This window comes from Carcharodon carcharias, chromosome 2 (genome assembly GCF_017639515.1).
Source record: "Carcharodon carcharias isolate sCarCar2 chromosome 2, sCarCar2.pri, whole genome shotgun sequence".
NCBI classification, from domain to species: domain Eukaryota; kingdom Metazoa; phylum Chordata; class Chondrichthyes; order Lamniformes; family Lamnidae; genus Carcharodon; species Carcharodon carcharias.
The window spans coordinates 114,920,631-114,934,029 of NC_054468.1; the positions used below are offsets into that span (position 1 = coordinate 114,920,631).

The 13,399-nt window shown below is 40.5% G+C and overlaps 1 protein-coding gene across 9 annotated transcripts in view; it reads left to right on the forward strand.

The window, feature by feature from the left end:
- Positions 1 to 12,412, forward strand: part of LOC121292423 (1-phosphatidylinositol 4,5-bisphosphate phosphodiesterase beta-4) — a 451,886-nt gene extending 439,474 nt beyond the window's left edge. For all 9 annotated transcript variants that reach the window (XM_041214297.1, XM_041214373.1, XM_041214305.1 and 6 more), the window contains one exon: positions 9,708 to 12,412. In XM_041214297.1, coding sequence (XP_041070231.1) covers positions 9,708 to 9,796 — 89 coding nt within the window. In that variant the 3' untranslated portion in view covers positions 9,797 to 12,412. The remainder of the gene's footprint in view (positions 1 to 9,707) is intronic.
- Positions 12,413 to 13,399: the final 987 nt, after the last annotated feature.

The window sequence follows — 13,399 nt, forward strand, 5'->3', positions numbered from 1 at the left end:
TTGTTTCAGTTTTGTGATTTTTGATTGTAGTTTAGAAATTTTCTACATAGTTTTTTGCAGACAGATTGTGGTGATTTTAATGCCCTTTCTTTCAACTGATTTTCCCATCAACACATTTCTTACTTTCTTTGCAATGGACTTAAAAGCTATTAAAAGCAAGGTTTGTATCATTCAAGGTGAGGTACATTTCAGTAATTTATTCACAAACATGAGAGAAAAAAATTCCAAATCTCTGCAAAATCGCCATTCAAATTCTTTTTCCAGGCTGGCAAAGCATAAAATCCTCCAATCTTTCTTCAGAATTCAGACTCCTGACACTAGATGGCTCCTCCCTGCACTCACTTCAACAGTGGGTGCATTAGGGTTACAGAATTCAAAACCCTTCAGCAAATTTAATCAGACCTCAGCTCATTTTAAACAGACCTTCATATACAGAGAGAAAGAGAGATGATGTCCTGAAAGTTGGCATGTGAGGACCAAATATAAAATGCATATTATATTCCACGAGAACATAAAATACATCTTGGAGATATTGGGCTTAATTTTCCAGTTTCATTCTCTTCAGAAGTCTAAAGCCTCTCTTTCTGCACAGGAGTCACCTAAATTGCTATCTTAGTAGGCGATACAATAAAAGTCAGTGCAGCATTCCTCATAGCAGTAAGAAGCAGCACATTAGGAACACAGAGACAAGAATGGTCCATTTAGACTCTTGGGCCTGTTCTGCTGTTCATTGAGATCATGGTGGTCCATGATGGAATTTAAATTGAATTAATTAGTCTGGAATACAAAGATTGTCTCAGTGATGTGACCATGCCAACTATCATCAATTATCATAAAGCCCCACCTGGTTCGCTAACGTCTGGTAGGGAAGGAAATCTGCCGTCCTTACCTGGTCTGACCTACATGTGACTCCAGTCCCACAGCAATATGGTTGATTTTTAACTGCCCTAGCAAGCTACTGGGCAGCAAATGCTGGCTTTTTCTGTGACACCTACATCCCATGAAAGAATAAAATCAAAGGTACTGCTCACCCAATGAAATGGGCAAATGACTGAGTGGATGGACTAACCTTTAGGAGTTATAGAAAATTTAGCAACCAGTTTGCCCTCAGCAAACTCTCCCAAGCAGCAATGAAATAGTGGTCAGATAACTCGGTTTTTGCAGTGTTTGATTGAGGGATGAATATTTCCTCGGGCACCGGGGATAGGGAGGGGCGAGTCCCTGGAGGGATTTTAAAACTGGGATGAGAATTTTAAAGTCAATTCAGTCTGCAGTGGCACTGGCCAGTAACACTCCTAATCCTGCATCTAGCAGCAGTGAACTGGAAGCAATAGTTGCAGATTGTCCTGTCTCTACAGAGAATGGAACTGAGCCTCATTCTGTAAAGCACCCTCTAATACCTGCACGTGGCGGTAGTCGGGGTGGGGCGGGGAGGTGGGGTTGGGCTATCGTGGGGGGTCGGACAGTCGTGTGGGGGAGGGTCAGGCAGTGAGCGGTGGTGGGGGAGAGATTGGGTCGGTATTGGGGTGTCCTGTGGTGAGGGGGAGTGAGGGGAGTCCCATTCCCCCAGGGACTCCCCTCACTCCCCCCCACCACAGGACACCCAACACCGACCCAACCTCTCCCCCACCACCGCTCACTGCCTGACCCTCCCCCACACGACTGTCCGACCCCCCACGATAGCCCAACCCCACCTCCCCCCCCCCACACCTGAGTGCCCTCCCCACCCCAGTGCCCTCCCCAACCCAGTGCTCTACCGCCACGTGCAGGTATTAGAGGGTGCTTTACAGAATGAGGCTCAGTTCCATTCTCTGTAGAGACAGGACAATCTGCAACTATTGCTTCCAGTTCACTGCTGCTAGATGCAGGATTAGGAGTGTTACTGGCCAGTGCCACTGCAGACTGAATTGACTTTAAAATTCTCATCCCAGTTTTAAAATCCCTCCAGGGACTCGCCCCTCCCTATCCCCAGTGCCCGAGGAAATATTCATCCCTCAATCAAACACTGCAAAAACCGAGTTATCTGACCACTATTTCATTGCTGCTTGGGAGAGTTTGCTGAGGGCAAACTGGTTGCTAAATTTTCTATAACTCCTAAAGGTTAGTCCATCCACTCAGTCATTTGCCCATTTCATTGGGTGAGCAGTACCTGGAGGTTCGGGGGTTGAGTGACTTCCATGGCGGGGGGGTGGGGGTGGTGTGGTAGCCTGTGGGAAGGCTGGGGGAAACCCCCTATGGGTTCCAGGTTTGGGGACAGTCCTGTGGGAGGGGGACAAGTCCCATAGGGGGTGTAGTCGGGAGGTGGAATCCCCTGGGGGTTAGGAGGCGTTGGGGGGGGGGGGAGTCCCATGGGGAGGGTGGGGGGTGTTGATGTGGGTCTGTACAGCAGTTACCCAAAAGATAGAAGGATTTACTATTGATGTAAGACAGTCAAAGCCATCCAAGGTTTGTGATTTAAATCACATTTTCGGATGCTACCCAGTGCAGCGCAATGCCCATGGCAAGTGCAGGCGTCCCAGGCAATTGCTATGCAAATCCTCCCTGGGAACTGCTGCCAGGGGGTGGGGAGTGGGGTGGGTCCCCCGTTGCATCTTTGGGGTGCTCCCAATTATACCGCCCAGGAGCTCAGAAGTTGCGGTCTAATAATCATGCTCACTTGAGCCCACTTAAATGTGGCCGAGCACGATCATGATGCACCTTAAAGAGCACTGGCAAACATTCTCACACTGGCACAGCGCTCTTATTACATCTTTCAAAAATGTACCAAAGTGCATCACATACACAATTACTTAGAGGCGCTGCTAGTGTTGTTATGGAAGCAGAAAGAAAGGTGAGGCCACTGTTGAGTGTTCCAGAGGGGGTGGAGATTGCTTTCAATTAAAAAGCTAAAAATTGGACCTTGCAATTATACATTTGGATGCAGCTACCCACTCCCTCTATTCTGTACAGTCATCTGCACATTAAATCACCCTGTGTTATTCACCGACGTAATATCTAAAATCACGTACAATCAATCAAATGCCAGTTTATACATTTACCTCAGGCAATAAATCTTGTGTCATCTTACTCACACACGACAGTCTCAGCATTTTTCAATCGGCCGTTGGTATAATGCAAAAAAATCTAACAATCGTGTTAAAAAGACACACAAAACAGGAAAATAAATGCTTCCTAAAATCAGAGATGCTACCTCTGAAAATACAAGCACAGCGTTTTCTTACTGTCCACATACTCCACTTGATGTAAGGTTAATTATATCACAATTTTGTGAGCAGTTTAGCATTGATTAAAATTCACCGACACAGTAAGAATTTTTTTTAAATGCTCCAGGCCAACACAATTTACTACTCTCGGTTTGTTACCTCTGTGACTAATAAGCAGCAGATATTAATTTCTTCAACATAGCTTGATTCAATTTCCTCTTCACAGTATAGTCTGTTTAAACAAGGGACCATTGTTTGTGCATGCTGATGAAAAAGACGTTTAAACTGCCCGCGACAAAAAGGTCCATTTGTGGAAACATAGCAGGGTACAATTTTTCCCAGTCCTCCACTGCAATTTTGGCTCCAAGAGTAGCAGAAATCCTGGAGAAGAAGCCATGGATGTATTTCAGCAGGGTTTCCACTGAAGTTGTAACAAAAGAATGGGAAAGCCCCTGCAGAAATTTCACCTTAAACTGTCTCAGCAGTTGTTCTCACTACTGCCCATTGTGCTGAAATTATTTCAGAGCTTGGCTGCACTGCTATCTTTGCCTGTTTGCTTTTTCCATCCTGGTACACTTTGTAAATCAGTTTATTGCAAACCGACACTTTATCATTGTGACATTTGTGGACGCTTGCATTGGAAAAATAGGTAGAAGACCCACTGGTTAGCCCTTTTAACTTGCATCATGACAACTGCGATGCAGGCACTTATTTCAATCTCCTTCTATTACGGAGATGAGTGACTTCTCTCCACCATTGAAATAGATTATTAAATTAGAAATTTTCCCCACTCTCTGCCCTTGTTATCTTAACCTACGTAAAACAGAGATGAGGAGGAATTTCTTCCCTCAGAGGGTAGTTAATCTGTGGAATTCTTTACCACAGAGGGCTGTAGAAGCTGGATTGTTAAATATATTCAAGGTGGAGTGAGACATTTTTAATCAGTAAGGGAATCAAGGGTTATAGGGAAAAGGCAGGAAAGTGGAGTTGAGGATTATCAGATCAGCCATGATCTCATTGAATGGTGGAGCAGACTCGATGGGCCGAACGTCTTACGCTTTTATCCCTTCCCTGCTGGGTCTGTTCCATCTTCACAGCACAAAGACTCCTACCCTGCATTTCTTCACCCAGTGGCACCACACATGGATTCCCCAACCTTTGTTCATGACAGGAAGCACTACAGTCTCAGTTTGCAAAGAATAACGCTGCATTCCACCACTAGATGAAAACAATGGAATTTATATAATTGAAAATAAACTGTACTTCAAGTTATAAACTGAAGAAGGACGTAAAGATTTTCTGATGTATTGCAATCCTAACAGATAGCACTCACAATATTTGCACAAATTGAACTGTTAGGTTATTTTTCACATTCAAAAGACATACCTTAAAACATAGTCGCTGTTGCCTCGTTCTCAGAATAATTCAACTATACCATGGTAACAAGAATATTTCCAAATTATTCTCAGGAAGGAAATGGGTAAAATGAATCAGAGCATCATGAAAATAGGAATAATTTGAGTACCCAATAGATTTAATCCACATCATTATCTTTTTATATAATTTGATCAAATGCCTTATTATATAATTTACTTGCATACTGGTTTGGCATGCCATTACATTTTTTTTTACATTTTTTTCTGACCTAGATATGAATTTAGTTATATGATGGAAACGACCGTAATTATTGCTGCTTAGATGGACAGATGATGGGTTTTTATGCTAAAATCTGTCCTAGATAAAACAATCCAAAGTAGCACAATATTTTAGGCAGGCTCCTAAAGGGCAGAAGTATAGAGCAGGGTGGTAGTGATGGAAGTCATCACACCTATAGGAACAGTGGTGACACAAGTTACAACTGCATGTGGACGTGATTTTAATGCTGGGGGTGGGGGGAAGAGTTTTGCTCTATTGCATTGCTCATGTGCTTATTCTGCCTCCACATCCATGCGTCTCAAACCAGGATTTAGAATCACAGTGTTTCCTATGTCTTTCCAGTCTAATTGGTGTAGTTTGGTCCCCAATATGAAATTGGCTGCGAGATTAATACCAGAACTTGGACTAAGCCAGGAACTTAAATCTAAAGAATGGTTATGGATCGTGAGACATTCTTCCCTTGAAAAGGGAAGACTTAAAGCGGGTTTTATACAGGGTCTTAAAAAAGTTCTTCTAAGTTGACAACGTAAGATTTATTTGCCATATAAAGAATCGAGAAGCAGAGGGAATAGCTACAGGAAAAGATAAATTAAACAGGTAATTCAAGCAGAATTTATTTTGCAAAAGGTTGATTGAATAGAATAAGTTACCAGCACTGGTGGTCAAATGGGTAATTTAAAAAAGTTTCAAAAGGGAAGCCAAAGGTACTCCAGGCTGTTAAATTTTCTAGATGATATATAGAAGCAGGTCTTTTCAAACTACAGCCTGAATCATGGCAATCTAGCCCATGAGGTCAGGCAACTCTGTTCTGGATCAGCACGTAACTACAATTAGAGATGCATGCAGATTGATGGGATTCTTATTTAAATTTTTATATGAGTTTGTTGGGGGTCCCCTGATATGCTACTAAGTGGCCCAAGAAGGCAGAAAGCTTAGACACTCGAGGTATAGAAAGATCTCACAGCTGACAGTTGGTTGAACAGTCTGATTAGACAGTGGCCTTCTCCTTCCTGAAATAAATTAATATGTGATTTATTTTTAACATCTGTAGAGATGCACAGTTAGTTACTTTCTGTAATAGAGCTGAAAATTAAAATCTCACTCTCTAACTAACCAATGTGTTTAATGAAAGTAAAAAATGTGTAGTTTCTACAATGGAGAGATGATCTGCAACACCGGTTTTACACCTGAATGCCAAGTTGAAAGACTACCTCAGTGTGTTGCAAATGATTCTTTGCTTGATCCATTTTATGTGTGAATATAGTTGCACAGTAAAGCAGAAGGATCAGTAAATCTGTTATTCACCATTGTCAACCATTTCCTTTTCCTCCTTCCTTCATTAAACACACACAAACACACACACATTAATTTATGTCCTACAGAGAACATAATATACTTCAGCAGAGACTGGAAATGACAGGGGAATTTATGTTACTTTATTATGAGCTAATGGAAACGTTTCACTCTGAGCGAATTTCTGTCAATTGATTTAGAGAAATAGGTGGCAAGTACCATATATAAAACACACTGCAGCAACTCATCAAACCTTCAACAGCACCTTCCAAACCTGTGGTGTCTACTAACTCAAAGAGCAGGGGTAGCAGATACATGGGAACACCACCACCTGGAAGTTCCCCTCCAAGCTACATACCATCTTGACTTGGAACTGTATCACCGTTCCTTCACTGTCGCTGGGTCAAAATCCTGGAACTCCCTCCCTGACAACACTGTGGATGTACCTATACCACATGGACTACAGCAGATCATGAAGGCAACTCATCACCACCTTCTCAATGACAACTAGAGATGGGCAACAAGTGCAGCAATGCTCACATTCTATGAAAGAATAAAAACGTAGGCATATCCTACACTTCATTAGGACTATCACTATCTGCAAAGCTATTTGCTGTTCAACGGGTTGGCTGAAAGTTCTTCATCTTTAAGTTTCCCTTCTAAGATCCAAGGACAAATGGAGTGTTCGGCTTAAAAATAATATTTTGGTAGTGGTTATCTCACTGAATATGGATAAGAACAAATAAAGTGGAAATAGGTGGATTACATCCCAATTATACATTTGGTCACAGCTGTCTAATATGTACACAAACCCATGAGCAAACTTGTTCTATTTGTCCAATGTAGAACTAATCCCCTTTGGCATTAGGTCTCTAGCACTTTGCACCAGGCCCTATTCCCTGACGAGCACTGGCTCAGATACATTGAAGTGAGAGGTTTCAGGTAATGATGTATAGGTCATTGCAGGGAGTGAGACAAAGAATTGGGTAGGAACAGACCTTCTCAGGTGTTGAGCCTAGAGATCTGGACCTCATGGGAGCTGTTTTCAATATAAGGGTGCTTTTGAATATTGTGCATTGGTGAGTCATTGAGAATCGAGTCAAACAGTGTGCTTGAAATGGCTTGCATGAAAAAGTTTTCAAGCTTCATGGCACATGACAGTCTTACATCTGCAGCCTGCCCTATCAAATCCAGAGATTTCTACGGCCAGCCTTCATTGCCAGAGGCCCTAAGGCAGTGAATGATTCTCCCACCAATGTTCAAATGACTGCCAGGGCAGAATGGGCTAAAACTTCTGGTTTGAATAGAACTTGGCCAGCAGAAGCATCAGGTAGGGCTTCACTGAATTCATTGGCCCTATGTAAAATATTGGTGGGATCGTAAAGGCATCACGATAGTTTTGTGAAAAGTGAGCGCTGACTTGCATGATTACAAATGACGGAGCTTTAACCTCCTCAGTTGTAGAGCACTGGTTTAGCTTCCCACTGCTTGTCCAGACAGGGTTACCCACTTGATTCAAGGAGTCGTTAGCAAGGTATTTTGGAGCCAGATGGAAGAAATACCAGCGTCCATTGATAAGTCTGTTTTCCACGTTCTGTGAGTGATCTGTCATCAGCAATTCCCTGGAGTACTGCAGACCTGCCTGTCTCAGGTATTGGATTACCAAATCTAATAAGTAGATTTGCACTAGTTCCAAACTTCCACCATTAGCATTTCGTCTTGGAGCTACCTTGACCCGAGAGAAAACCCAGCACCTCTCCTACCCCTGCATGGGTAGTCACTTGTTTGTCTGCTCAACATAGAATGTGCCAATGCTTTGTCACCTCATTGTGACTATAAAATGGGCACAAGTCACACCCAGTCAACAGTGGCTCCACCCATTGAAAATGCCAAATTTCAGCAATACTTGCTTGTGTTTGCATGCTGGTGGGAATTAATCTCTAGATATATGCATGTGTTCTCATCCCTCGCCCCCGGTTCCCCAGCACCTGTCAGTCCAAGTCTCAAAATGACCTCATTAGCTTTAGCATGTTACCAGCTGTCTGCCTTCCATGTGGTATAAGGACCTACACAGGACAGCTTACCACATACAGTCACCATCTTGATCTTGGCATCCAGCTTATCAGTCACCACCAGCCTCGTCCAAACCTCCATATGAAAAGCCTTTCAAAAAGCCGAGGACACCGTGTGGTTAATTTCTGCTCCAATGTGCCTGGTGATTGATTATTGATTAGTGTAGGGCGGAGCTTCCCTTCTTTGCATTATGTTGCCTTTTGTTGCCACAAATCCATTTCGTAGTTTGCAGATAGACTCGAGGCTTTTCTGTATTGTGAAAACGTCAGAAAAATGGATTAAAACGGCAAGGCAGCCATTTTGCAGCTGATTTCAGAGCTTGTGGATAAGTACCCAAGTGTATTGTCTTTGTTGGTGCGCAGGATGCAGTGTATTTGGCCCCAGTAAAGTTTAAATCATCACTGCCATTAATTTGCATACATGTCAAGCTGATGTTACTATCAGACCTTAGTGTTCTGATTTGGGATTTATCCCTCAGTGAGACAACAGAGCTATCCAAAGCTCCGGATGCACAAAATTCAAAACAGGACAAACAATGAGTGAGAAAATTGACCGCAAATGCAATTGAATTTCCTGGGCTTCGTGGGTTGAATTATGAGGGCTCACCAGATACAGGAGGTCAACAATCTAATTCGGACAGTCTTGCGAAGGGCTCAAGTGCCTTTAGGACCTCCCGGGAGGTGGTGGTGCAGTGGTTTTAAGTGGTATTGTCATTGGACTAGTATTCCTAGGACTGCTTGTCCTAGCCAGTGATGCCCACGTCTCAGGGACAAATAAAAAAAAACACATTAAAAGTAGAGATATACCCAGAGCAAGTTTGTGAGGAATAGGTCTCAAAAAGATTGAGCTCTTTGCTAATGTTTGTGAAAAGGGCAGTGACTGTCTGTGGGCATCAAGAACTATATTTTGTTATTTTTGTAAATGTTGTACTTAACCTGCTACAAATGATGTATAATGAATAATGTGGACAATAAGAATATTTATTAAATGTCACATGCTATTCAATTACCCCAATTTTCTACGTAACACTTCCTTTATACTGGAATGAACTTGACAACAATTTCAAGCTTTCAAGTATCAAGTTTGCACTCCAGTCAAAGCCATCCTGTTCTTTTATATCTGCAAGTTTCACTATTGTTGATTATGGAACTTAATTAGTTGGGAGGAACTTATTTTAAAAGTTTCATTACATTACACAAACTTTAATCTAGAGCTAATGATGCAGCTAATAAACCTCTTCTGTTTGTCCAAACGCAACATCGAAAAACATTAGCACCCAACTGACTGTGAAAATAATATTATGAATCCTAATTTTGAAAAGGAGAAAAAAACTCTTTTTGGGGGATAGGCAGAGATCACATGTTATAATCATGCTACCATGTACAGAACATGCTAAACAGTTTGACAGGTTTACCACTACTGAACGAATTATGCCTACCATTTTAAAACTGTGAAATAGAGTAATGATATTTTGTTCCCCAGGCAAAAGAGATGCGGCAGATGGTGAAGCTGGAGGCAGAGATGGCTCGCAGACCAGCAACAGTGGTCTGAATTCCCCAGAAACAGACTGAGGCCGGTACCAGTCAGGCATACGATGAATAGTAACTTCCACAATACCAACACCAACAATTTTTCCATCTCCTCTTACCTCACAACTCTTTTGTAGCCAGCAATTTTCAGTATCAAAGGATCTACGTACACCAAAATGAATGGTTTTGATGTCATGAGCACTTTAAAGGTTGCTGATTCTACTTAATACTTTTATTTTAACCACCGTCTCCAGTAAAGGAAGTCAGCAAAGACATGCTGACAGTATTATGACTTCATTTTGTTTAAATAACATCAGTAGGATGGAAAACAGCTACTGCAGCAAATTGAGAAGGGAGTCACAAAACTAAAAATGATATACACAGTAAGAACAGCATTAAACTAGTTAGGACGCTTCAACTATATTTTGTCCTTTGCCAAGAAATCTTCATATCCTGTGTACCCATAATCTAAATCTGCATACATTACCAATAAATATTCAGAAGCTTGGACATGTGCAGATCTATCTACCAGAGCCCTGCCATGCCCATAACTTCTGATGTAAGATTGCAACATACAGTCTTACTCTCAATTTGGAGCTTCCAGGGACTAATTAGAGACACAAATATTGGATTTTGCTTGTAAAAAACAAAATCTAAGCCAGACTTTATAATCCTTCCAACATGACACACAATGTTGACCAGAATTGATCGTGATAAAGGTGAACATCATGCAAATAGTGGTTTTACACACCAAACTAAAGGTAGTAATTCTAAATCAGAAAATTGATTCATCCATTAATTTAAATGTTCCTCTCTTTGCATGGTCTTGCACAAGTAACTGGCTTGTAGTTTGCAATGGATTACTGCATGTTTATACTTCATTGGACAGGTCATTGTGCTGTCCATCAATGTTAGACTGCCTGAAATACTGGTAGTTTCATCAGCAAAAGTATGAAGCTAACATGTATATTGGTAGCTTTCCTGAAATCGATACCAATGAATCAATCTGAAAACAATTTGCTATTTTCAGCACCTGGAACTGTCCGGGATTCACTTATGGATCTTTATCAGGAGTTGCTCGTAAGGGGAAACCCTTGTTAAGAATGTTGATAGAAGTGTTTTTTTTTTAAAAATGTATAAAACACACACCATTACCTTTCTTACTTTATAGTATACAATAATGTGAACAGGATAAGGCAAAATGGGTCCACACTGAAGTTAATGATCTTTATCGTCAAAACAAGAAAATAAATAAGATTAGAAATGTCGAATCAGGGAGTTTATTTAATATTCTAAGCACATAATGTGAACAAAAAAATATATCTTTTATTACACTGGTGCAGGAATGTAGAACATCTTTTTCTAATCAAACACAGATAACAAAGTACTCAACAAAGTTTGCTGAGGTTTGGAGCTACTGGGGCAAAGAGTCCTGTAGTCCAACCAGAATGTGTAAAATACACGTCACTCCAGACCAGGTATTCACAGAATCATTTTACTTCAAGCATATGGCACTTATCGGAATAAAATTTGAAAATACGGGGCAATCAAAATATTGTCCAATTCGGCATGAGCAATCCCATATCCTATATGGCAATATGTCTTCAGCTGTAAATGAAAAGAACACCTTTAGTGATGCTGCAGAAAGCAAACTAAAAATTCTCAGCAGCTCAACATTGCTAAGAGTATGCTGCACCATTTTATTTCATTGTACAATGCCTTGGGGAGGTCTGTGTGTCTAAAATGTGTTTAAAACATTCTTGCCAAATGATAACACAGGTTAATGTGACCCAAGCAAATTTCCCAGTAACGTCCCCAGCATTACACAAGAGAAGGCAAATGAACACTTATGTTTCAGAGCAGAGATGTTGAAATATATCATGATGAAATACTGTCTGTAAATATGTATTTAAAGCTATAACATCATTTAAAACCAAAATGTGTTTTAAGGCATATCAATTATCTTAAGGGCTGTGTGGTCATGTAATACATGCGGACTTGCTAAGAATATATTTGTTTTCAAGAATGCAATTTCATGTTATCAGCCATTTTGAGGGATTCTTCTCCAGCAAGCCATTTTTACCCTCTTAAAACAGATAGCTTTTACAACATATCAATTATGGTATTGTATATGTAAGGTGGTATTACTAAAATGTATTGTGTACTACTGTAACAGTCCTTTTAATGTGTCACTGGTATACCTAACTGATGCAGGCGGGTTACTAGAATTGCTGCTTTCACAAGGAAATGAAGTGCAATGTCAAAAAAAATTGAATTATCTAAATTCTGCAACTCGGGTATATAGTTTTAAAAATAAAACACAAATTCAGTTCTGTTTGCTGGTAGATACTGTCTTTAAATGGCTGTTATGTTTTATATTGGGTAACTGTCCGACTGCTTATATACTTAGCTGTGTAGGTTTGCTGAAAAAGCAGGCTGTTTTACAGTTATCACTTACATGTATTAGTTTTGTTTAAATATATATAAATATATATATATAGAAAGAGAGAGATTTGGTGAAGGTGTTTTATATTTATATTATCTGTCAGATTACAAGGTAGCAAATCATGAACTCTTAATCAATGTTCTCTTGATTCTTTAATACAATTTTATAGTTTCTGTACCCCATTATAAATAAACGACAAATGTGAGAAACGACTAAATGGCTAGTGTTATTGAAGCCATGCACATATCATAACAATTGCTACGATGATCACAAAATAAACAAAATTCAGCCAAATATCATAGCTTGAAATTAATAATGGCTGTATTTTGTATCTGAACAATTTAATCACTGCATGAAACCCCCTACTTTCCTGAGGGTTATTTTATGAGACCATATAATGCTAGATGGAATAATAGTGAACAAGAGTATTGCTGAAGAAAGAGACATACTGTCAAAGTTTTTCATCTTATACTCATCAGGACAGCTTTGCAAGATAAACCATAGTAAAGGGAACAACAATTTATACAGCATGGGAAGAGAGTGCTGATTGGTTGGCAAGTGGACTCTGATTGCTAGAGGCATTGCCATGGGAAATGAACCAGGGAATGGCTGCTCCCCAAGATTTTGTTTAGTTGGAAAAGGCGTAATGCATGGACAAGCTCCTTCTGTGTGCAAAGGACACGGCCGTGTGTGTGAATAAATGTGGATCCTAGCATGCATAAGTGAGCCACACTGCAAGCCTGGCTGATAATCTTAAATTGGTTTTCAGTGTAATTCTTAGCACAATCAGGATTGTTTAGCAAGTGTTGTGCAATTGCAGAATCACATATAATGTTGGGTATTATGTTTTGAGTTTTGCAAACATGAGCTGATTGGGTATGGCCACAACAGACAAAGTATTGATTACCTTTTCCAACTAAACCAAATCTTGGGGGACTATCATTCCCTAGTTCATTCCACATGGCAATGTCTTGACTAATCAGAGGTACCTGCTTGGTTTGAATTTCAGACAAAAGCTTGGCAGTTAACTGTTATTTGCTTCATTCTCCATGGCAATGGCTCTACCAATCAGAGTCGACTTGCCAGCAATCAGCACACTCTTCTCATGTGGTATAAATTGTTTTCCCCTTTACTGTTGGTTTATCTTGCATAGCTATCCTGATAAGTGAAAGACAAAAAGCTTCAAGCATATCTCTTTT